Source organism: Sinohyriopsis cumingii, chromosome 14, assembly GCF_028554795.1.
Source record: "Sinohyriopsis cumingii isolate HCF-2022 chromosome 14, ASM2855479v2, whole genome shotgun sequence".
Lineage (NCBI taxonomy): Eukaryota > Metazoa > Mollusca > Bivalvia > Unionida > Unionidae > Sinohyriopsis > Sinohyriopsis cumingii.
Window position 1 is genome coordinate 5,862,790 of NC_142974.1, and position 27,518 is coordinate 5,890,307.

At 36.0% G+C, this 27,518-nt stretch overlaps 1 protein-coding gene across 6 annotated transcripts in view; it reads left to right on the plus strand.

Moving 5' to 3' along the window:
* LOC149783133 (neo-calmodulin-like) overlaps window positions 1–25,313 on the plus strand; it is a 233,638-nt gene extending 208,325 nt beyond the window's left edge. For all 6 annotated transcript variants that reach the window (XM_089931354.1, XM_089931357.1, XM_089931358.1 and 3 more), the window contains 4 exons: window positions 8,263–8,440; window positions 9,782–9,925; window positions 15,738–16,007; window positions 18,494–25,313. In XM_089931354.1, coding sequence (XP_089787480.1) covers window positions 8,263–8,440; window positions 9,782–9,925; window positions 15,738–16,007; window positions 18,494–18,528 — 627 coding nt within the window. In that variant the 3' untranslated portion in view covers window positions 18,529–25,313. The remainder of the gene's footprint in view (window positions 1–8,262; window positions 8,441–9,781; window positions 9,926–15,737; window positions 16,008–18,493) is intronic.
* Window positions 25,314–27,518: the final 2,205 nt, after the last annotated feature.

Genomic DNA, 27,518 nt, shown 5'->3' on the forward strand with positions numbered 1-27,518 from the left:
GAGCTATTTTTATCGCCACTGTATGCCGCTGGTTTGAGACAATCCTATAGACTAATTTGTATGACCTTTCAGATGGAATTTTTCTGTGCAATATTTACATGGTCAGTCCTCAATTCCACAAATACGAGATATACTTTTAAGTCTATTAATAGATTATAAGTCATCATCGATTTTTATCATATCGGTTACTTGGCTTACGTTTAAGTTCAGACTTGAAATTCACTTGGTACAAGCCCTACCTGGCATGGAGATAAAAAAGACATCGGAACTTAAGTGCGAGATTGAGTTTTCACTCACAACCAATCAAAAGCCGTTGTCACAAAATGTCATTGTCAAGCACAGCGTAGACGGTTTTTAATTTCCAGACCAGGTCTCCATTGTATTGATCAACTTTAGTTAGGACGTAATTTTATGTCTAGACTTCATCGATATGATTGTCTGAAATTACAGACTGACTCAAAATTGATATAACTAAATGTTTTGCATCTAGAATTTGCTTTAGAGAATGGGTTGGTGAAATTGATGCCACTCCGATCCGATCAGTGATGAAAGTTGACTCATTATTTTGATTATCAAATGTTGCTCTAGCCTTACAAGTCTTACGCAACGGATCCGATTTTCTGATTGGCTAGACTATTTTAGTAAGATTTGGAGTAAAGTAATATTTTCTGATAATTGGACACGGTTCTTTAAAAGAAATAGGTGATGCATCTTGCGGTCATGGCATGATTGTATTCGTTGTTTTTTTTTTTTTTCTTCCAATGGACTGGGCTTCAGTATTCCAGTGAAAGTTCAGTGGTCACGGGTCTGATCGAAATGAAAACGAAAGATCAGTGGTCTGGACTCGGATCAGTATCCCAATGCGTTATTGACACCTTTAGATCTCCCCAGCATATTAGCTGGTTTGATCTTTAAGGTGACACCCTTGTGTTCCGGAGTGAAAATTAAATAGTCTGGGTCGTCATCAGTATGCTATTGAAAGGTCAAATGATCACGTCGTGTAGTTTGTACACAGATAATATGCTTAAGTATCATCGTTTGGGATTTAAACTGTAGAAAATAGGCAAGTACTGAAAAAAACATTTATGCATATTTAGAAGTGTCATTCCAAATGGAACTGCAAAAAAGTTTATGGAATTCTTATAAATAAACGAAGGAAGATAACTAAAATGATTAGAGATGACTATGATTCTGTATCACGTACGTGTTGCCGCAGTTGACAGTGAACATTTCGAGTGTGCAGATATTCATTTATTCAAGTTATCGAAATCAGAATCTTTTTTATATGCTTACCTGTCTGTAGCTTTTCCTCGCAAGGTACGTCAAGCCGTCCAGAAATGTATGTTTTTGCCTATTCCTCTGTGCAGCTGCACTGTATTCAGATTTGCGCGCCCGCGCGCGCGTGTGTGTCTGTCTGTCTGTCTGTGTGTGACCAGTATGGTAATGCTATTTATTCGTCTTTATATAAATTGTGTTAGTATTATGATTCAATGTCATATTAAACACAGGCAAAGTACTTTCATTTCAGTGTGTGTGTGTGTGTGTGTGTGTGTGTGTGTGTGTGAGAGAGAGAGAGAGAGAGAGAGATGTAAATACTTACAATTTCCTTTCATGTCAAGTTAGATTTAGTCATTCATTCTTTAAAATCCTGTTTGTGTAGGTGGACCCGTGCTTGCTAGCTGATGTGCTCGATGGTCGTTATCGATTGTTTTAAGTATATGTAGGCGGATGTAAAGGATGTCCTTTATTGCAAAGAAACAAATATAGAATTGCGTACTTCAAATGCGACTCTATTTCCGATGATACTATTTCAGTATTGTCTTTGTCTGTTTACATTGGTGACTTGTCACACACACTCGTTACACATTTTATGACGTTGCTGGTTTCTTATATGACAGATTGATCATGCTTTGTTTGCTTGGCGATAAAGAGAGAATCAGGAGACAACGTAGAAAGGTTAACATGAGGTTTTTTTTAATTAAAAGAGAAAGTGTGTTTTAAAATATCAGGTTTGTAGGCTGGAAATAATGATTTCAAAGATTGGTTTATTTTTTATCCAAAATCTTATTGAATGACTATCCTTAAACGTGCGTCAGTTTATTCCTTCGTGGTTGTCTAAATTAGTTTGTCTTATAAATCTATTTTTGATCGACCAGAAGAGCGTAAAGGATGGTCTTTCGTCCGTCGTCCGTCCGTCCGTTAGCACAAGCCTTTTATCGATACTCCTCCTAAACCCCTTTGATGATTGCCATGAAACATTACACACCATGGTCTAGTTGGTCCTAAATAAAAATGGTGCTGTTCGTGTATCCATTATGGCTATCATTGCTACTCATCCAGTATTGGATGATCTTATAAAAAAAAATATGGTTGTCAATGAAAGACCTTTTATGTTGTCTAGTTGGTCTTTCGTGAACATTATGCGAATCGGCTGTGCAGTATGGCCGCCACGGCAGCCATGTTGAAAATCTTGTGTGGCTATTACTCCTGATTGAATAATTTTATCAACATCTTAAATTCATGGTGCTTAGTTTAGCCCATTAGAGCGTCAGCCCCTTTGAATGATCCTAGTTTGAGAAAAAAATTCCATCTCAGTAATTTTCAGTTCTGAATTTTCTTAGCAAATATTACTTTATTGTGATTACTTTAGCCGACTTATTTCTGTTTTATGAGTCTGTAATTGTTGTTGATGTTGTTGTTGTGGGGTTTAACGCCATTTTTCAGCACACGATAGGCTATACATGGCGGCCAGTATTAATGGTGGAGGAAGAACCCGGGAAAACCCCAGAAAGAACCACCGACCCACAACAAGCTACTGGCAAGCTTTCTCACATACCTATTTTGGCTGAATCTTAGACTCGAACCGCCGCAGACAGAGGTGAGATGGCAGTGATCCGTAACAAATAGCGCTTTAGACCACTCGGCCACTCGGCCCCCCCGCCCGACTGCATGTACCTTCGAGTATGTCCCAAAACACCACTGAAGGTGTGGGAACCTACATGCTCTGAGATCGGTCCCGTGATTTTAATCCGTCTAACAAAGGTTCTGTATTTGTTTGTTCTGTTGATGTGCCGTTAAACGTTATGCATGCATGTACACACTCACAAATACACACACACACACACACACACACACATGCATGCATGCATGCATACATACATACATACATATATATATACAGTAAATTCACGTTGTACATTATGAATGTGTAACAACGACTCTTAACGCCGCAAAGGATTAGTGACGTTACAAAAAGTAACGCCGTTATGCCATCAGAGCTTGCTTTAAAATCGTTTATATTTTTCAGCAATTTTATTGAATACAATTTGAATCTTATCATCATGATGTAAATTGGATCTTAAAACTGAGCCTGTTTCGTATTCCCTTTATAACGCTCTTGGGATAATTTCATTGTCTACATTCATGGCTCTCAAAAGACGGAATATATTGAACTTGATTCATGAATTTCATTTGAGATGACCAGGTACGTAAGATCCTCGATATTTGACTAGATTGCATGTTCAAGGAAAATACATGTACATATCGTTTGAGAACATTTGATACAATTTCAGTAGCCGTTGTCAAGTCACGCGGTTACGCAGATCGTTTTGCAGAAAAGTAAAGAACGTTCAATTTTTCATAGAATGGTATAGATTATAAATGTAATATTTGCAATATAATACCTCCGTCCTTTACATCCGAACCATCCTCTCAGGATGACAGCAAGTAACATTCTTTACCGTTAAGGGTTTCCCCTAAATAGTCTCAATTATTGTCTTATGTTCCATCAAATGCCCTACTGTTATGTTTCATCAAGTGCCCTACTGTTATGCTCTATCAAAGGCCCTACTGTTATGTTCCATCTAGTGCCCTACTGTTACGTTCCATCAAGTGCCCTACTGTTATGTTCAATCAAGTATCCTACTGTTATAATCCATCAAATGCCCTACTGTTATGTTCCATCAAGTGCCCTACTGTTATGTTCTATCAAATGCCCTACTGTTATGTTCCATCTAGTGCCCTACTGTTATGTTCCATCAGATATCCTACTGTTATGTTCCATCAAGTGCCCTACTGTTACGTTCTATCAAGTGCCCTACTGTTATATTCCATCAAGTATCCTACTGTTATATTCCATCGAATGCCCTACTGTTATATTCCATCAAATGCCCTACTGTTATGTTCCATCAAATGCCCTACTGTTATGTTCCATCAAATGCCCTACTATTATGGTCTATCAAATGCCCTTCTGTTATATTCTATCAAATACCATTCTGTTATGTTCCATCATGTGCCCTACTGTTATGTTCCATCAAATGCCTTACTGTTATGTTCAATCGAATGCCCTACTGTTATGTTCCATCATGTGCCGTACTGTTATGTTCCATCAAATGCCCTACTGTTATGTTCTATCGAATGCCCTACTGTTATATTCCATCAAGTGCCCTATTGTTATGTTCCATCATGTGCCCTACTGTTACGTTCCATCAAGTGTCCTACTGTTACGTTCCATTAAGTGTCCTACTGATATGTTACATCAAGTGCCCTACTGTTACGTTTCATCAAGTGCCCTACAGATATGTTCCATCAAATGCCCTACTGTTATGTTCCATCATGTGCCCTACTGTTTTGTTCCATCAAGTGCCCTACTGTGATGTTCCATCATGTGCCCTACTGTTATGTTCCATCAAGTGCCCTACTGTTATGTTCCATCATGTGCCCTACTGTTATGTTCCATCAAGTGCCCTACTGTTATGTTCCATCATGTGCCCTACTGTTATGTTCCATCAAGTGCCCTACTGTTATGTTCCATCAAGTGCCCTACCATCAGCTCCTTTCATTTTAAGTAAAGCATATTCTGTATCTCAGTACGCAGTCCGACATCGGTTCCTATACATTTAACGACATTTAAATTTCGATTTTAACCGGTTTTGTAAGTAACATATCATTCATTATATCTTTCTTCGAGTCATACTCAGTGATTGTTTTTTTTTTTTCTATACCTGAATACTAAATTCAATTTAATTACGACCTTTTGCATCCATATGTTTTGGTTATGCAACACGTGTTTCTTTCAGTTTTGTCTATTATTCTGACTAGTGTATCTTGCAAATCATGATTGATTTAATGTCTTTATTAGTTCTATTTAACAATGCGAGCAAAAATCTCATTAGAGCTTACGTTGAATTGTTGTTCAAACTCTTGCTGACCATATATACAATTGTATCTTATTTATATTGCAAACTCGGGTCTAAGAAGAAATATGAGATTATATACAAGTACAAATTATTAAAGGCGGTGGTATACTGGATAAACAAGAGTAGAAACGAAAACCGTGGAAATACACACACACACACACACACACACACACACGTGATAAATGCATAAACCCAATGAACAAAATTAAACAGATTAATTGCGTGCGTGCTGATTTACGTATCGGGCGGACGATGTTCTTGGCATGCACAAGTAATATTTTATATTTACAGATATAATAATTTACTCGACTTCTCTCTCTCTCTCTCTCTCTCTCTCTCTCCATCCATTCGTTTTACGTGATGTAGTTCCAAGTGATGTACATGAGTTCGTCTTCGCAATTTTGCTGTTATTTATCGTTAATTATACGGACTAGATTACAAACTATTATGTCTGTTCATCTGCTTTGATGATGATGTGCAGTTCCAAAAATAGATACAATCGATTCCGCTGTATAAACATAGCGATGAAGTGTATTTCTTAGTGTTTATAATAGTTTTGTCTTTCTCGTTTCCATGTGTAGTTTTGTCAAAACATCTTTCACGTGTACGTTGTCTGTTCAGCATTAAGGTTTGGTTTAAGTATGACGTCATTCTATGTTTCTCATAAACAAAAGAGGCAGTTTGTCTTAAGTCTTGCCGAGCGTAGAAGGGATTCGCAAGGACGTATCGCACCCAGCTGAATCATTGGAATTGAGAGAGAGAGAGAGAGAGAGAGAGATCCATGTTCGCATATAACTTGAAAAATATCTATTTATATCACACAAAGACAAATTATAACCATTAAATTAGTTTGATAAAAATTAATTATCTTGAGATTAACTTGGAAAAAGTAAAATATTGACCGTTCCGGTGGCATAGTGGTTAGAGCGTCCGTCCCAGATACGGGAGGTCGTGGGTTCGAACTCCGGCCGAGTCATACCAAAGACTTCTAAAAATGGTACTAACAGCTGCCTCGCTAGGCGCTCCGTATTAAGAGGTTAGAATTGGGACTGGTCGGCCTGGTGTCAGGATAATGTGACTGGGTGGGACACCATGGTACATGTCTGCGGCATGATGCCCCAGTGCTAGACATCACTTTAAACTGCCACACTGCAGACATCGTAGCGATTTGACTGGAGAATTGTTAAAGCTGCGTTAAAAATCCAAATCACACACAAGTCTCAGTAAAATATCAGGTTCAAAAGAAAGTACCACCGACCTCACCCCCGAAAATTAAAAGTGGTGTTACCTTTATCCCCTCAGTATAGACTGCTGTTGCTAACTATTTGTGCAATACACGTGAAGAAGGAAGGATATGCACAGTCATTCTTCACTTTCGCAAACAGATACCTGTATGGAAATTTCATATTACGTAAAATGATTCTAACAGACACACATTGGTCTTTATGGTAGTCTTATTCAAAAGGATGGAAACGGATATATAAATATAAATTTTTGGCATTATGACCGTGACCTTATCGACGATACCAGCTAAGTGTTAGCGGAAACTGCTTGGGTGCCAACCAAAAACTGAAAAAGATGTTTAAATATCTCAATTCGATGAAGAAATGTTAAAATTTTGAGTGTAACTGAAACCAGGAAAAAACTCGAACCTACATCTCTCTTAGCTTAGGTCTGCAAGACAGGACTTCTCTACTCGTGCATTTAGACCTGGCGCTAATTTCACATACCTAAGCTCTGTAAAATAAAATTAATTTCACGTACAGTATTTGATTGGTCAATTTCAAGCCTGGCTTATAGTTCAGCCAGTCATCTTGCTGGATTGCAGAGGTAGATATAGTTTGTTTCAAGTTTATGTAACAACTGAAAATATTTGACTAGCCTTACGAAACGTTCATTTTATTAAAGCGTTTCAGACAATGTGTGATTATTTGAAGCATTTATGAATCATACACTTTAATCATAAAGTTATATTCATTTGATTGTCATCATACTTTGCAGACAGTTTCAAATTGTATGCAGACAATCTCAGAAGGTCTAAAAATCAAGATCAAAGTCACAAAGTCGAAGTCACAAAAAGCCATTCTCCCCCTTTCACAAACAGACTGATTGAAAGCGAAATAAAAGTTCATTTTGGCAATGCGTTAGAAATTTGCATGCAAAGTTTTGGGTGGACCGATACAATTCGAGTTGGTTTTGATATAAAAAGACCATTTTTATTATCAGATACCACGCAAGAATGTTGACCAAGGATGCATTTTGCTATATGTTTTGGGATCACATACAGTTTTTCCCATAATGCACGGCACGAATGAGACGATATCAATCAATCACAGCTGTTCAGCGGGAAGCTTAAATTAAATTATTGTGGAAATGACGTTACTATTGTACGAATGACGTCACTAACTAAGCAAAGATAGGGGGACACATGTTCAAGTTACCGGTCTGTGCTATGACTCATGGTACTAATTCAGTTCCCATAGTAAACCTATGCAAACACCGTGATATTAAAAATTCAATAACTTAAACTTTTTGAGTGTTCATTATCAGACCTATATTTATCAGTATATATGAAACCTGGATGTCAGCTTCTTTGTTGAGGGAAGTATAACAGCCGCGGCATTTTCTGGACTTGCATGTGCTTGAAACACGTGCTTTCAATTCCGCACCAAAGAGTCAGGTGCTAAGTTTAGTAATGAGTGTTCCAACCTCAGGACTGATAAAGGACTGAAATTTCATCAATAAAACAATGTCTTTTTTTTTGTTCACTTACAACTAGGATAAACTCTCAAAATATTCTTTTCCTAAAACATAACTTCCATTATTAACCAATCCTGGTCAGCCAAACCCATATATACTCTATTTTATGTTCACCCATTACAGGCTGGTTTCCCATTTTTCCATATCATTAGTACCGTATATCCTATACTGTCTTGCCAATTTAGACACGACACCAGCGAAGATATTTAGCGTTAAAACAAATCTTGAATTAAAATGTCTTCTAACTGGATGTTAATCTTTGGTACGCAAACACTATTTTATTTTTTGTTTTTTTATATTACAGTCTTCAAAGTGTAGAAAACTTGTTCGGCTGAGTCCGAATTTCAAGAAGAAGAACAGTAAAAATCGGGAGGCGGTCATTGAGTTACATCACGTGACCAAAGAAATGGATCATGCGCACGGAAGTATTGAGTACGAGAATGACCGAGTTCCAAATGGTCTTACTGAAAAGGAAAAGCTAGGTAAGTCCATTTAGCCATCTTGATTACTATATGATCATCATACTCTTGTGTCATTTTTATTTGGGGGCGCTTTCTTTAATTCAGAATTATGTGACTAGTCTGTATTGAGATGCAAATTTTTTCGAGACAGTGGTAATGGAAAGCTAGACATAAGTGAAGTCGGCGTCAATACGTTTGTTGATCTCTTTTTAATTTGTCATTGGGTTCGATATGTAGGCAGAGGCTTTCTTTGAAATGAAAAATAGAGCGTTTTTATGCAATATTTATAGTGAAAGTCATGTCATTTATTCTTTCAGTACCGACTATTTCAGTAAAGGGTGTCGTTTTGTTGTTATTGTTTTTTGTTTTTTTTTAAATATATAATTTTGTTACACATACCTTTAAAAGGTGATTATTCACTTTATTTGGATCCTCCATTTTCCTTTGGAAGGCCATTATGTACACACTATGACAAACACATACGTCAAAACTCAGTGTTAAAGTACGTAAACATTTTTGGACAAGGTCAACCAAAAGGTGTGATCCATTACAAACCGGATTGTGTGTCGCGCGCTCTGATGTCACAATGAAAGCTACGCATGTTCAAATAAATTTGTGCTACCTTATATTGTGATGATTAGACCCGACGTGCTTTCTTAATCCTGTTTAGAACCTGGTAACCATGGTTAAAGTCAATAGGGATAAAAATCTTGGTCTGGAAGATTCGTGATTACATTTTAAGTACATATCATGGACTAATCAGGATTGAATAGCTTTTTGGTTAAAGTAGATAGGTATTGAATGTTAGAACACCAATGAATATTTAATTTAAAATGATTAAATTCTCATGCATGACCACATTGACATACACTATACAAGATGCAATCCAATGGCCCAATGTACTCATTTTTCTTGAAGATGTTTGAATTTTTCTCCGAGCGCCTTGTGCAGACAAGGCAGTTACTTTATGAGCCTGACCGTGTGTGTGTGTGTGTGTGTGTGTGTGTGTGTGTTAGCACAAGAATATTTCCAATACCATTGAACAAGAACTCAGTCTTTGGTATATTATGATATAAGGGATTTACAGTTGTGAGGAAATGGGAGTTAAGTTCCTTTCCCAGGGAAACCCCAACGTTTCTATTACGAATCCGACGCCAATTGACTCTCGCTGCTTCCACTGAGAAAGAGGATTTTGATTTAGGTATGTTAGATGAAGATGAATTAATGTTTGTGGATAAAAGCCTAAGGATGTACTTCATTGCTACAAGATAGTTATTTTTTATTTTTGCAAAATAGTTTTGTTGAATTTAATTTCTGTTTAAATTATCCCAATGAATTTTCTAATTTTCTTCTTTTTTTTAGAATTAAAACAGACTTTTGAGCTTTTCGATAAAAATAAAGATGGTCGGATCTCCAGCGAAGAACTAGGATGTGTTCTTAGGACTTTAGGTCATAGTTGCTCCAAACAAGAAATCGAAGACATGATAAGAAATGTAGATTCAAATGGTGAGTAACATTTGTTGTTTACTTTTATTTTATAGTCTTTTTATCTCTTGTCAGTGTTTTAAACACTCTGCGAGAAGGAGTGTGTGTGTGATTTTGACTTTTTAACATAGCTTTAACAATTTTTCAGTCATATTGCTACGATGTCTGCAGTGTGTCAGTTTAAAGTGATGTCTAGCACGCGTGCATCATGCCGCAGACATGTAGCATGACGTTCCACCCAGTCACGTTATCCTGACACCAGGCCGACCAGTCCTAACACTAACCTCTTAATGCTGAGCGCCAAGCGAGGCAACTGTTAGTACCAATAATTCTAAGTCTTGTAGGCCACCGGAGCGGTTACGAGAAGGAGAGCTTTCACATCCAATGCAGTGGTTGCTAAACTAATGAAATTTAAATCTCTACATGAACAAGCTTTGTATCATGGAATATTAGTTTTGTATTCGTATCACATTGTTGAGGACATATTCTGTATTACTGAATTTAGAAAAAGTAAAACAAATATGGACTTTGTTTTAAAGGCTGGTATGAACCTGTTTTGGAAACACCATAATTTAAAACGTGTCTTGTCATTTTTATTTCAGTTTGAAAATACTATGGACAAGTATTTTTAAATGTTCCCTATATGAAAGTTAATTTTTAGCTCACTGTGCAATGCTTTCCAGCAACATCGTGTTGTCCAACTTCACTAAATATCTCCGCAAATTTAGATGTTGCGTGGAGATGTTTGCGATATTTCTGATAATGTTGGAATTTCCCTCATATGTACAGATGGTAGAAAACATGAAACCCTCTCAAAACCCGAGTCGAGAAATTCCTCAAATTTTCCGGAAAAACTAAAGTTTTCATCAACACAAAACAGTTCTTTGCAGGGTAATTCAGAAGATTATTCACTTATTGCAACGGTACGTTCATTTGAAAAAATACATTGCTGCCGATTCGCAACTTGAGGAAGACGATTTCAGTTTATTGTAAAACTTGAGCTATGTACATCTTTATCTCTATAGGGATGTTACAACTCTAGGTTGGGACCCCGAGTGGCCGAGTGGTCTAAAGCGGTCTCCGTTACGGATCACTGCCATCTCACCTCTGTCTGCGTAGGTTCGAGTCTCGGATTCGGCCAGTGTGGGTATGTGAGAAAGCTTGTCAGTAGCTTCTCGAGGGTCGGTGGTTCTTTCTGAGGTTTTCCCGGCTTCTTCCTTCACCATTAATACTGGCCGCCATGTATAGTCTATCGCGTGCTGAAAACTGGCGTTAAACCCTAGAACAACAACAACAACAACAACTCTAGGTCTTAAATTATGTACAAGAAAGAAAGTGAAACCACCAAAGTAAGTAAGATCAGCAAGTTATTATTTTTCTAAGTTAAGAATGAAAATTTAAGAAACACGGGATTGGTTTTTTGAATCCCAAATAATCATAAATGTCCTATCGCATATCCATAAGTATAGGATGTTCCAAATGGTTAACATTATTCTTAAATGTACTAATTACACTGGTCAACAGTGAAATCATTACTGACTTGAAAAGGCCCTAATCTGTAGTATTTTGGTGTGCCGAACACGAATATAACCGTGAAAAATTTGTATTGGCTCTCGTTTTGAAGATATTCATATACCTCATTTTCTATGTTTCACTGTGTAAATTTCTCCAGTAGGACTGCAGCAACATCCGGAATAATGATGTAACATTGCATAATACCATCATGCTCACATCATCCACAGTTGATTGCATCATTTTCTGATGCAATGCAATACTAATGCCATGCGGCTGCTGAAGTAAGTTGACGTCAGCAGTGTACTATACATGTGTAGGCCTATTATACTAATGCCAGGCGGCTGCTGAAGCTGACGTAAGCAGTGTACTATATAAAGCCCAATCAGATAGGTTCAAAATATTTTAGACGTTGTGCGAGACAGTTCAAGCTACTGTTACATAAAACTTATTATTTTATCCATTTACGTACAATAAAGAACAGTAATGCCTCGAAAGTGTGTTAATACCGCGGACAATTTTTGCTATATTTGTGGGGAAGTGACATTTGCCAACCAGAAGAAAAGTATCAATTCTCAAGTGAAGAAGGCATATCATCTTTACTTCGGATGCAAGGTTGGTGACCAAGACAAGCCTTGGGCTCCGCATATATGCTGTGCTACATGTACAACACAGCTTTCACAGTGGTTGAATTGCAAAAGGTCATCAATGCCGTTTGCAGTCCCAATGGTGTGGAGAGAGCCAAGCAACCACCTAAATGACTGTTACTTCTGCTTGGTTCCTCCTCTTTCCGGCGGAATAACGAAGCGAAAGAAGTCGAGAATAGTCTACCCAAACATTCCGTCTGCATTGAGACCAGTTCCACATGGTGAGGGACTTCCTTTTCCAGAACCTCCAGCAGAATATTCTCTTGATTCATCTGACGAAGACAAAGGTGAGTCAACCTGTTCTTCTCCTGGTCCATCAGCATGCAGTGATCCAGATTTTCACTGTGGTGCATCATCAACCCCACACAGAATAACACAGGAAGAACTAAATGACCTGATTCGTGATTTGGACTTATCAAAGAACAAGGCAGAATTGCTAGGATCAAGACTCCAACAATGGAATCTTCTAGAAGAAGATGTCACAATTACTGCATATCGAAAGCGCCACCAGCAATTGGAGCCTTTCTTCAGAAAGGAAAGTAATCTGATATTCTGTTCCGATATTGAGGGCCTCATGAATGCTTTAAAAATCACTCATGACCCACAAGAATGGAGACTATTTGTGGACTCTTCGAAACTGAGTCTCAAGGCTGTGCTTTTGCACAATGGAAACATTCTTCCATCTATTCCAGTAGCGTATGCTGTCCACATGAAAGAGACATACGATAACTTAAGGCAGCTACTGAATTCCATTGAGTATAACAAGTACAGCTGGCACCTCTGTGGTGATTTGAAGGTAGTTGCCCTTTTAATGGGACTGCAGCAAGGATATACAAAATACATGTGTTTCTTATGCGAGTGGGATAGCCGAGCAAGGGAAATGCACTACATGAGGAAGGAATGGACTCACAGGCAGAATGTAGCCATTGGAGAGAAGAATATCCAACACCCAGCTCTGGTTGAGGCTCAGAAAATCTTGCTACCACCCCTTCACATCAAACTAGGTTTGATGAAGAACTTCGTGAAAGCCATTGACCGGACTTTGCCAGCATTCCGATACCTGCATGAAAAATTCCCTCGACTCAGCGAAGCAAAGATTAAAGAGGGAGTTTTTGTGGGTCCTCAGATTCGAGCTTTTCAAAGATGACCGGTTCAACAACTTGCTGGAAGGTGACGCGAAACAAGCATGGAATGCTTTTCGCCTAGTTTCTACAAACTTCCTCGGAAATGTTAGGGCAGAAAACTATAAGGAACTAGTAGAAGACATGTTGATGAAGTATAAGAAACTTGGCTGCAATATGTCTCTAAAGATTCACTTCCTTCATTCCCATTTGGATTTCTTTCCTAGCAACTGTGGTATTGTTAGTGCTGAACACGGCGAACGTTTTCATCAAGATATCGCAACAATGGAACAAAGATACCAGGGAAAATGGTCCACTACAATGCTGGCTGACTACTGCTGGACACTCCTCAGAGATGCTCCCGAACAGCTGTACAAGAGACAGGCGAAGAAATCTAAGATGTAGTCAATGACTTGATTTTTTATAGGTAGGCTATTACAGTTGACCTTTTACTATTGGAATGCATTTCGTTATGTAAACATTAATTTCTTGCAGATTACAAAAAAACTAGAGCCAATTTTGCAATTTGACTGTCATATTCGTGTTCAGCACATAAAAATTGATAAGAATTGACTAATTTTATTTCAGTAACATGACTTTTGTAAAAATTTGTTGTCCAGTGGTACTTGTAGTCTCTAATTTCCTAATATACCTACAATTTGGGATGTCCCATTATACCAATATCCTTGAATGTCCTGATGTACCACAATGATGCAATCCAAAAAGTCTTTGAATTAGTTGACATTAATCGAAAAGTAATGTTTCAATTCAAAGGTCAATGATTACTTGGTAATTCCAAAGAACAATCTAAATAAATAAGTCTCCTCAAATTGTAAATGAACTCAGCTGCAAATGATTCCACTGATTGATCTTAAAACAGGAATGAATTATTTATTAAGTTCCCTTTATATACATTCCCGCTTGACCTACGACGCGCGCGCGTGCGTGTGTGTTATTTGGAATTTTTAACGTAGCTTTAAAATATTTTGAGTCATGTTGCTACGATATCTGCAGTGTGACAGTTTATAGTGATGTGTGTAGCATAGGGGCATAATGTCTAACCCAGTCACATTATCCTGATACCAGGCCGACCAGTCCTAACACTAACCTCTTAATGCTGAGCGCCTATGTGAGGCAGCTGTTAGTATCATTTTTAGTCTTTGATTGGTTGGGATTCGAAATCGCAGCCTCCTGAATCCGAGGTGGACGCTGTAACCACTTGAACACCGGAGCGGTGACTGACGACGCAGGAGAATATTCTGGAAAACTAATAATTTGTAATGGAAAATTCCACTAATTCGGCAACAAGGTTAGGCATTGAACTCAAACTCAGGCAAACAGGTTAACATCTTGTTTGCCACTTATAGTCATGACAAAAGTCTGGTATGCAAATCCGCATCCACACCACTCAAAAACGGACAAAAGTCAGGCACACATTATAAATAAAATATACGCAACGAGGGTTCGTTTGGAACATCCTCGACTGTTTCAGAGAGGATTTTAGTGATTTTGGCTGTCTGAAATGAATGTGGTAATCGCAGTGGTACTTCCCATATGGGCAAGATTGTGTGGGACGAATATACGGCTACATGTACGATGAACAAAGTCGTGTAACGTAATAAGCCTTAAAAATAGTAGGAGACGATGGTTCAACAATCAAGGAAATATCTGCACTTCAGGTATAAATGTTATTGCTGACCTTTGTAATAAGAAATGTTGAATAAATCGTTAGGTTTCCGTTGTATGCAACTATTGCTGGGGATTCTGCTGGTGATGCCACGTCATCTATTCATTGTAACATTATGAAGTTAGCATGACGGAAACAAAGGCATGAGGAAAGTTTAAATTTATTTATATATGTCGTTATATTTTGTTTTCTAACATGCAATGAAAAAGGCAGTGGACGTTCCGATTGTACAGGGATAAAAAAAGATCATGTGCTACCACTGTGTGGTCACTTGTCATCATCGACACACTTGTAATGATGAAAACCAGTGCACCATCTATTCATTTCTGCAATATTATGACAACGAAATATTATGTGGAGGAAAGAAAAATTCTTGCCACGTGTTAGACAGGATTGACATAACTAACCATGGACAAGTAGATTTTGTACCAGGGGTGGGAAAACCTTGCGTCTGATACAAATGTTGTCCCATCGTGGCTGATTTACCTTATCATGTGTACACATATGTGCGATCGTCAAGCTCGATTTTAACTAATCTGCCTCGTCTGCATGTATATTAGGTACATATTTGGGGTCCCACACCTAGAAAAATGGAGCCCTATTGATCGTCTTTTACGTATGTCCTTCTGTCTGTCCATTCATCTTTTTTATCAAAACCACCATAGCTTTGCAACTCTTTCGCATAATTGGATGCCATTTGATTCTGCAAATGTTTCTCAATTATTTGGGCCCACAAAAGCAAGATTTGTTTAGTTGGACCCATTGCAGTCCTAGTTAATTCTTTTGCATGAAAGTTTACAATCACCATTTCTTTTTCTTTCGTTTTCTTAAATTCGAAGTGTTAATAGTATACATTTACTTTACAGAAAACGGGTACGTTGAGTTTGATGAATTTATGACCATGATGAGGCGAGCAAAGGCGAACATTCTGGTAGAGCATGACGTGAGTAAAGATCCCAAAGACGCAGAAAAACGCGAGGCCTTCCGAGTATTTGACATGGACGGCAACGGGTATATTGATAAGCACGAACTTCGTTACGTCATGCGTCGTCTAGGCGAAAACCTGTCTGATGAGGACATAAAGGCAATGTTCAAAGAGGCAGATTTAAATGGAGATGGATTAATAGATTATGATGGTAAGGGACAACTGTAAAACTACCATATAAATATATTGTCACATAGCCTTGAAACTTTTGAGCTCAGCTAGTATGAACAGACTGCTTGCCAATACTCTGTCTAGCATGAAATGATGTATTACATCATCATAGGTATGATTGATTATCAGTGCATTTGTGTCTTACACCGCAACACTTAAGTTGATTGTTACTATCTGCCATTAACATATTAAATGGCAATTGCTCGAACATTTTGGAACCCTTTTTAAAGAAGTGTTTAAACATTTTCTCAAAGTTACTTGGCATACTAATTCCTTTTGATTCAGTTATCTAGAGAACAACAAGACTTTCATCCTGTGCCATCTGTTAAACTTATCAACATGACTGGTGTTTATTTGGTCAGGCATATAGGTCAGTGGTAGGATCACAGGATGTAGCTGAAAAATTGAACTCACAGAAGTAAGCTGAACAGAGTAGTAACAGGCAAATCACATATGCATATTTGCAGCATAATCGGAACATCCTTGACCGTTTCTGTTTCATGCTAAAATAGGCCCCATCTGATTTAAGTAATAGCCATCATATTCATTCATAGCATATTATCATCATAGTATTCATTCATAGCATATTATCATCATAGTATTCATTCATAGCATATTATCATCATAGTATTCATTCATAGCATATTATCATCATAGTATGCATTCATAGCATATTATCATCATAGTATGCATTCATAGCATATTATCATCATAGTATTCATTCATAGCATATTATCATCATAGTATTCATTCATTGCATATTATTATCATAGTATTCATTCATAGCATATTATCATCATAGTATTCATTCATAGCATATTATCATCATAGTATTCATTCATTGCATATTATTATCATAGTATTCATTCATAGCATATTATCACATTATTCTTTCATAGCATAATATCATCAGACATAGCATTAATTCATAGCATATTATCATCAGACATAGCATTAATTCATAGCATATTATCATCAGACAGCATTCATTCATAGCATATTATCATCATAGTATTCTTTCATAGCATATTATCATCACATTATTCTTTCATAGCATAATATCATCAGACATAGCATTCATTCGTAGCATATTATTATCAGACATATTCATTCATAACATAATATTATCAGACATTATTCTTCATAGCATAATATCATCAGACATAGTATTCATAACATATCATCATAGTATTCTTTCATAGCATATCAACATATATATTCATTCATAGCATATCATCATCAGACATAGTATTCATTCATAGCATAATATTGTAATATTTGTGTTTGTGTGTGATTTGGATTTTTAACGTAGCTTTAACAATTTTTCAGTCACATCACTACGATATCTGCAGTATGGCAGTTTATAGTGATGTCTATCACTGGGGCATCAATGCTGCAGACATGTAGCATGATGTCCCACCCAGTCACGTTATCCTAACACAAGGCCGACCAGTCCTAACATTAACCTCTTAATGCTAAGTGCCAAGCAAGCCAACTGTTAGTACCATTTTTATAAGTCTTTGGTAGGACTCGGCCGGGGATCAAACCCACAACCTCCTGCATCTGAGGCAGATGCACTTACCACTAGGCCACCTGAGTGGTCTAATATTGTAATGTCAGAAAGTATTTATTAATATCATAATATTGTAATAGCAGACAGTAATTATTCATAGCATAATATTGTAATAGCAGACACAGTAATCATTCATAGCATAATATTGTAATAGCAGACACAGTAATTATTCATAGCATAATTTTGTAATATCAGACACAGTAATTATTCATAGCATAATTTTGTAATATCAGACACAGTAATTATTCATAACATAATATCATAATATCAGACACAATCTCATCATTCATAATAAATTGCAGTATCAGACAGTAATCATTCATAGCATATGTCACGATTTAAAAGTCAGTATGAAGATTTTAAATCATTTTTTATATAAATATTTTCTTTCAATCATACTTCATAATTGCCGTTTGTTAGTAAGAGAAAGAAAAAATACCATTTCTTGTTTTTATTATCCACACATTAAGGGGCCCCCTAATCAAAATAAGTAATAATTTGTCATAAATGACATCAATAGTTGCAAAATCCAGGCAGGTTTTCTACCTGTAGATACATTTCTTTATAATGACTTCAACATATTATTATTATTATTATTATTACATGTAACACCTTCTATATCATGTAGCATAAACACTTGTAAGATATGATCTTCAGAATGATTTTAGAATTTCTATCAATACCCTTTGACTGAATCACTGGAGTAGGGAAATTTTTGCTTTGGGTAGAACTAGACAATCGTGATAAAAAAACTTTTGATATTCAGCTTTGCTATGGAATTATAGTTGTTGCTGCTGTAGTTGTTGATATTTTTATTATTATTTTATTATGATTATTAATAATAATAATAACAATAATACTAATAATAATAATTTTTGCTCTTCCATTTTCAGAATTTTCCACATTGATGAAGCATTTCGGTTCATGAACAAGATGAAAACAGAATCGTTTTTTGTTGAGATTGTTTTTTTATTGTTGATATTGATTTTTATACTATTATGACATGTGTATAAATCCTGCAACCTTCTTGGAACTTCAGAAATATTTATCACAATGGCAAGATATGAAAAATTGAACATTGTTATCACGTGCTGCACTATACATGTACCTAGATTTATACAAGTGCAAATTCTTCCTTATTCTTTCTCAGCCATAGACAGACGCATGTGCAAAGTTTAACAGGATATTGATAAATCTGGTTTGTATAAACAATGTCAAGATGACTCTTCTCTCAACTTAATTGTCATTCCATGGCAGGACATCAGTGATGAATTATTTAATATGGAGAGGTCAGGCACTTCTAAGGTGGATTATACACCAGCGCCTTTACAAATGATGACCTCCTTAAGATTTCTTGGTGGATGAAAATGGATGGATAGGGAACGTTTTGTCATGAACATTGCTGTTTTTCTTCACACGTTCATGGATGCAACCGATTCCTTTTTATTTCCTCAGCAAGACTATCCAGATCAACAACGTTCAAACAAACACAGAACTGATACTCATATCGTCACTCACTCGGCAAGCAGCCATCACTGACCTTTTGAATGTCGTTTAAAAGAGCGAATGAGCGTGCGCGAGACAGAATGAGAGGTTTCCGTATTTTAGGCTAGTGCGTTTGTATCTCGAATCAGTAGTGTCCAAACGTTCTGGAAGCATTTGATCCCAAGACGTAAAACTTTTGCTACACAATGTTAAACCATATGATACTTGGCCTTATAAGTTGCATGGTTTCACAAAAAGAAATTTTATGAGCCGAATACTGATGTGATAATTTCTCCAATAACACGATGGTCAGTTTATGATTGGAAATCAAAAATATTGTTTACTTGGGTAGCACATCGATATATTGGTTACAGTAATATGATTGCCTAATGTATGAAATGTTGGACAAAGCCAGTAAAATGACCTTAATAGTACACGTATATCATTGCAACAGAAAAATCATGTGGATTTACTTAAATATGCCAAAACAACTTCATTTATTTACATGATTTTTTCAAATAACAATCTAGCTGCATAAATTATATTTCCAATTTTGTTTTAATTGTAAATGTAGAACAGGATACATAATGGCTAATGTATACACCAAGACATAGAAATCAATACTTGATGTGATGATTTGAACATGAGCTTTTTCAAAACACTTGTTTATAGTGTACTTTTTTACCTCTACTAGTCATGTAGTTTATGGGACGGCCTGTTGTCCAATGTCTGTCTTCAAATAATCATCAGTTAATACAAGTTTCCTATTGCTACTCCTCCTTTACTACAACCGCCTGCAACTAGACTCAAAGGATTCATCTCAATGTAACGTTGGTTCTAATTTGAAAATGGTGCTGTCCAGACAGCTAGCATGGCCTGAAAACTAATTATGATATCTAATTTGTGCTGAATGGAAATGATATCGAAATGACGTTATGTGTGGCAACCATCATTAAAATATTTTTGTTGCTACTCCTTAATGGAAATCATATATCCATATGGGATTTTCACCGGAGTACCTCTTTTGGTGGCCATGTTGGATAGCAGATCAACATTGTTCCATTCAGGATTAATTAGACGACAATTGAAGGCTTCTGTACATCTTGAATATTTTGATTTTGCATATCGGCATAGGGTTTTCACCAAAAATACTTCGTATGGAAAATATTTGGTCCTTAATAGAAATTTTTCCATGCAGACATATGGTTTGCCTGCAACATTAAACATGTTGAAAATATTGCCACTAGTCTCCAGAATATATAGTAATATTGGCATGAGGTTTTCTCAGTTCTGGAGGGTAATATTGGCACAAGGTTTTCACAATTCTGGTGGGTAATATTGGCACAAGGTTTTCACACAATGTATTCTAATAATGTTCTATTTATTATAAATGCAAAGTTTCCTTTTTTGCATCCATAAGGTTTGCCAGAGCAGTGTATTTGAATGAACATCACATCATATCAGAGTTGGTTTCAACACAAGCATCAATATCTTCAAGTGACTGCATTTTAAAACGTATTGTGGACTGTGTTTTAAAATTTAGCGTATTACTCATGATTTAACACAAAAAAATGTTCTCTCAGGAAATTAAAGACAAATAGAATCAAACATGATCTACTTTGAATAAATTAGGGTGCACGTTTTAGTGGCCATGTGTGTGTGCTGTGAGATAGTTATCTTGAGATATTCACAGGATTCTATTAACATAAGAAGAAAATTATGTATATTGTCTGAATACAGACGCCAAAAGATTGCAGTTCGATTTGCTACCGAGTATTAATTTGAACAAATACAAATATTTATTTTCAACACTTAACTATTAGTAGTTGTTTTCTTTTCTCCAGAACATATATATATATATATATATATATATATATATATATATATATATATATATATATATATATATATATATATATACTTTTGAAAAGAGATGTATGCTGTTTTGTGTGTTGGAGTGCTTAATATTGATATGACTAATTTATTAATATGTTTATAGTCAAATTTATCGCGTGTTTATGATTTTCTTTTTGCCTACTCATAATAATTGTTTGCGTGATGCATATCAGAATGGTAAGATTTAGTATATACTTGCATCTTATGCAAATAATGCAGGAAGTGTGCTGCATGTTATTTCTCCATATCGTGTATACTGTGAAAGGAACTTTCGACCTTGTAAGCATCGCAGCAAGTTTCGTACGTTCATCAACATTAGCATATTATTTCAGTGTTAATTGAAGAAAAAAATTAGTTCTTGTTTTGCCTGCATTTAGCCTGGCCTTTCACACGTTTGAATAAACTGACAGCAACAGTGTTATCGCAATGATATAATAAGTAGGTACACAAATTTCAGCTCGTAACTGTTAAAAGAAACTGACCAATCGCTGTTGTCTTTTTACTAGATGGCGTGAGTGTATTATTTGGATTTTGAAACTGGTCTCTGTTTCTTTTTGCTAGATGGCGCGGGCGTACTATTTGGATTTCAAGGCTAGCATTTGTTCCTTATTGCTAGATGGCGCGAGTATACTACATGGTTTTAAAAGCTGGTCTGTTTAAGAGTGTTTCTCCAGTAAGATTTGTGAAACAGGAACTCGTATTGTGGATAGTACATATAGGCCATCTGTAGGAGTAATAATATATAAACGCGGAGTTCCATTGTTTGACTTGGAGTAAAGCATATCAAATAACGTAGTCATTTTATATCGTGATAATAATGTTGTTTATGCGTAAACGTTGCATCGAGCTTTTTCGATTTTGCAGGCTGAAGTACCCTGTTAAAAACGTTAAATATTGCAGACATTTTTTTAATGACTATTTGATAAAAATCAGACAAGTAACGGTAAGCAAAGTCTCATCTAAAAATAATAAATTTACTTTATTTATATTATTTCAGTATCATGGTATGTAACACTTGTCGGCGTTCATGGTATGTAACACTTGTCGGCGTTCATGGTTAGCGAGTGCCTGTAAAGCCTGTTGCGTCTTTCATTGCAAGTTTGAGAAAGAACGAAAAACAAAACGAATATTTGTTCTTTTTATATATTTTGCAGTCGGTGTATAACTTCCTCTACCTATCCATTTTATATGTGCTATTTGTATATTTGTTTAACCCTTTAATGTTTGTAATTACAGATAGGGCAAAGATCGTTGCGTTCTTATTGATACTAAATGATAATGTTTTTTGCACGTTTTCTTTCGCATGCACGGGAACGATTTTGAGCACTACTTGCATTGTTTTGTGTATAGTCTAAACAATTATGTCACGAACAAGTACCGTTTGTATAGTCTTAACAATGAGATAACGAACATGTACCGTTTGTATAGTGTAAACAATGAGGTAACGAACAAGTACCGTTTGTATAGTGTAAACAATGAGGTAACGAACAAGTACCGTTTGTATAGTGTGAACAATGAGGTAACGAACAAGTACCGTTTGTATAATGTGAACAATGAGGTAACGAACAAGTACCGTTTGTTTAGTGTAAACAATGAGGTAACAAACAAGTTCCGTTTGTATAGTGTGAACACTGAGGTAAAGAACAAGTACCGTTTGTATCACCGTATCATAGACATAACGGCTAGCCAGGCCAGTATCAAAGATGTTCTCTTGAAATGCGTAAGACAACCCGTGATGGACCGGCGCATGATGTGATTTTGAATATATAATGTTCGACATTGCGTACAAGCTGTGCACGGATATATACGGTAATCTAGTTTTCTTTCCGTAAAATATGTTTATAACAGTCATAGGTCTTAGAGTTCCGTAGATGATTTTCAATCGAATTCAAACTATGTAAAGTTTTTTGTTTTGTTTATTGGTTTTGTTTTGTTTTCTTAAACGCTCATGAAATCAGTTTGAATGAAGCCAATATGCTTATGGTAGTTTCGTTTATTTTCCTTCTAAAAAATATTTTATATACCACTGTGGAATAGAAGATAAATAATTGTTAAAAGAAAGAACAGCATCAACAAACCAAAAACAATAAAATAATTAAAAAAAATTGAACACATCATGATAGAGGATAAATGGCACCATCGTTTGGTACTAATGCAAGGGGAGATAATGCAGAACATATAACTCGTGCATTATTTGGCACACTGAATTGGGAGCCGAAGTAGCTCATTTAGAGAAAACATCGGACGTGTAATCCAAAGGTCGCGAGCTTTCTATACCCAAAAGTGCCAGCCCGGGTTATGTCTCTCTGTGTGTTCTGCTGAAAGGCAGTTTCCATTTCCTTGGCAAGATGAAGTCGTCGATGTGTTTATAAACCCTGCCAAATCCAACAAAAGAGAGAAAATACGGCGAACCAGCTTTTTTTAAACTTGTTGTTTTGACTGATCACATTTTACTCGATACATGTAAACGTTTAATTTGCTCCTAAAAGTTCCCCTATTATTGATAGACACCAGCTTGAATTTATCTCGCAGCACTTTGATATACATGCTTGGGCTTACAATGAATTTGCAAATGTCTGCGTCTCTTAGACGCTTGGGATCTTATTCCACCTTCTGATCATTCGCCACTTTTAAAAGTTACATCCTATATTTTACAAAATAATTGTTGCACTGTACGTGTGGGTTTGTTGCTGAGCGGTAAAGGGTCGTTGTCCTCCTAATAATCTTCACATCCTATGTGTAGTTCAGAATCCTAGTTGAGCCAGTTGTTGCTGTGAAGCTTTAGGTACTCCGCGGCGTGGCCACAGGTGAGGGACGGAGTGTGTGGTGTTGATAGCTCTTGTGATACTCATTCTCAGGTGTAATATTATTTTCATCTTTCCTAAAAGGCAAAAAAAGGCACATAACGGATGATAACATTTTTATATAATGCAGTATCTCCATTCGCATAATTATTTCTTGTGATGCTGAATTTTTCTTTGCTGAACCGTGTAAAATGCGCACCCTATCAAACACAAGCCGCTCTTAGCTGGAAATTTGGGCAGTGTATTAGTTACTTCCGTACGGGTTTGTCTCCCCATAGTAGGCAGATCATTTTTCTAAGTTTTAAAAATGTTTCTTCCCTTTATTTGTCAATGAACTAGACTATAATCGAGTATGTTTACATTTAAACAAAACTTAGTTTTGGGATCGAGACAACGTTTGTCTTAAGTGATATACAGCTTCACAATTTTGGGCGGCGTCCACTTTGCGTTTCAGTTTTGAATTAAGTTTTACATGATTATCATGCTGCCCCTGTCATTCTTGTTTATATCATACTAGTAAACTAAAATAAAAAAATAACGATTTCATATTTTCATTGTATTTTGTTAGCGAAGATTCCTTCGTTGGTGTGTTAATTCCCGTATAGAAGGGGACACAATCAATGTGATGATAAAAGGTTTAAAACTCGTGTAGAAATTAAAGAGCAAAAACAGCTTAGAGAAATTTGAAGGTGATTTTTTATATACTGAAAACCTCTGTGTACCCTCATCGCATTTAGGTGAGCGTTTCACGTAACGTTTGTATCCATCGTTCATTTTGCGTAGTGATTAATTTTATTTTATTTGTTACCCCAACACGTAAATAGACAAGAAAGTCTCTGAAATTTATTCTTTCTCATCCACTAACCTCACGCCCTTACATTCCAACAAATTATTTATATATATCTATATTTAATTGATTTGTACTTTTGGTGTAGAATCTAATTTATTTTGCCTTTCAAGGTGAGAATCTCACTAATTTGCAAACATATAATTGTAACGCATAGGGAAAGTCAGTTTTACATTCTTGAAAAATTTACATTTGATTACTTTTGCAAAAATACTGCATCCAGTACCTAATTGACTCCGTCGATTAATAATCTGAATATGTCAGACATGTTTGTTTTCTCTTTTCATGAGATTTACATATAAACATAGCTAAGCTACGCAACCATGGTACAGCGACAGGCTGGCGTGGGAATTAAATGGCTTATTGTGGAAAAAACTGCACGATCTAGTCTTGTTGATAAATGATCCAAAAGCAGTTTGACATCGGTGATTATAATTTTAAAAAAATTCAGTAGCTATACATTCGTCTGTGGCAATAGCATGGAATAAAGGGATGCAGAATTTTCTCAAAAGTGGTAAATATATACCAATGCATATTATTACAAAGGTATTTAATCTGATGAGCAAACGATCCACTTTGTACATGAGTTTTTGTATTTGCCTGTCGGTATAATATTTCTTTAATACAGTTTAATATTATTGATAGAAAATGATGAAATTATATTAAAGATATTCCACAGCACATGTTGTTAGTTCTATGTCTGTTCACCTCTATCTTTGTGACTGTCTGTGTCTGTCTCTAACCTTTTTGACTTGAGACACAATACTTGGGAACAAAAACTCGAAGGCTTAGAATTCTTAAACCATTTTAAGCCTCCAAAAATATTTTCTTTTGATCAATTAAAAACATTTTTTTTCAGTTAAAAGACATGATATAATCACACTTTCATGGTTTGTCACTGGTCATGATGTAGCACCAACGGACTCGTTAAGTCTTCATACGAAAAACAAAACCCTCAAAACAGCAGACCACGTAAGATTACAACCAGTTACAAAAGAGTGCCCATAATTATAAAGATTACCACCAGTCGCAGACATATTACCAATAATTATTAGGTGTATCACCTGTCATCGCGTGTCCACACTTGTAAATATTACCACCCGTGACAGAGTGTCCGTAATTAAAAAGATTAAAATTGGTCACAGAAAGAGTATCCTTAATTCTAAAAATTACCACTCGTCATTGAGAGTGCTTTTGATTATAAATATTACCACCTTTCACAGAGAGCGCTAATAATTATGAAATTAAAACCAGTCACAGAGAGATAGAGAACATAATTAAAAGTTGTTACCTGTCATCGAGAGAGTACCATAATTTAAAGATTACGACCTGTCATTGAGTACCCATAATTAAAAAGATTACACCGGTCACATAATTGAAATTAAAAAACCCACCTGCTACATAGAGATAGTACCCATAATTAAAAAGATTACCACGTATCACAGTGTGTTATAATTAAAGAGATTATTGATTCTGTGACACAAGCGAAATAACCTCTTTTTCATGTTGAAATATTGACGGAATACGAAATAAATCTTCCAACTAAAAAGGTGGTAAATGCTGGTGGGGTCAAATTCTGGCAGTAGTACTCCATATAACGTTTTAACACAGAAAAATATGATTATTATTGTAACATAAGTCATCATCAAATAGAAATGGCATATTTATAAAAGGCTTTCGTATTCATACTATTAATCATTGACGTATGTACCGGCTGCAACAGTGATGTGGTGGTTTATTTTCTTTGGTGGTGGCTATCGATGTTTACAGGATGATCTACTACAGTGTTATCGCTCGAATATTAAAATATAAATTTGAATGATGGAAGAAAAGGAGATTTTGACCAACACGAGCCCCGTATACAGAATATAAGAATTTAATTAATTAGATAAACAAAATGAAATTGTACAAGGCCAGTTATAATATGCGCCTCTACTAGAAAAATAAATTAGATGAAGTTCTATAATGCGATTAGCAGTTCCGTTTTTCATAGATATGACAAATTTCATCACGAGTCGAGTGTTTCGAACTTCAATTGTAAGGCGTGTCTGAATAACCTGATAACTGGTTGCTGGTCATTCTTTAGAATCAAAATAGCGTGTCAGTTGGGTTGTACTTGCACAGGAACACTCTTGTCCCCTCTGGTCGTTCACTTTTAATTTAACTGTTCACTCTTATGTCAGTCATTGATTAACTTGTCGTAGGCATCGAATCTCTAGTATTAATAAAAAGGCGTAGAAGATATTTTCTTGATAAATATAGAATAAATGTGGCATAGTTTCATAGTTTTCTCACACCCTGGACTCGGTATACATTCCTTCTCTGACTCAGAAATAGCCTGTAACATATTCCACAACAGTCACTCATTTCTAATTGGTTCCAGGTTATAACCTATCATTCAACTCAACAGCGCCGCATTTGTCTACATATTTTCGATTTCTTTCTTTCAATAGATAATTAAAATAAGACAAGGAAATTAATGTATTCCTCCAAGAGAACTAATTACAATCGCTAATTGACAGGGAAAACTGGAATTAGTGTATACTTCCGAGAGAACTAATTACAGTTGCTAATTGATCGATAGCATAGTCTGTTTTTGCTTAACGACAACTAAGCCACTGCAGTGTGAACTATTACTTATTATCTTCAACTAAATGTCGGACACACGAAACCATACGATGACAACTAATAACCGTATATCTCGTTATGTTGCACAAACGTTAATGCAACCTATTCATAGGTTAAAATAATTAACATCTTCAACAAATATATAAAACAAAATCACGTCTTTCATTAACAACATTATTCCTAATTAACAATTCATCGGAATAAACCAAATAACGATCAATTCTTAGCATACATGATTCATATATCATATAAGACAAA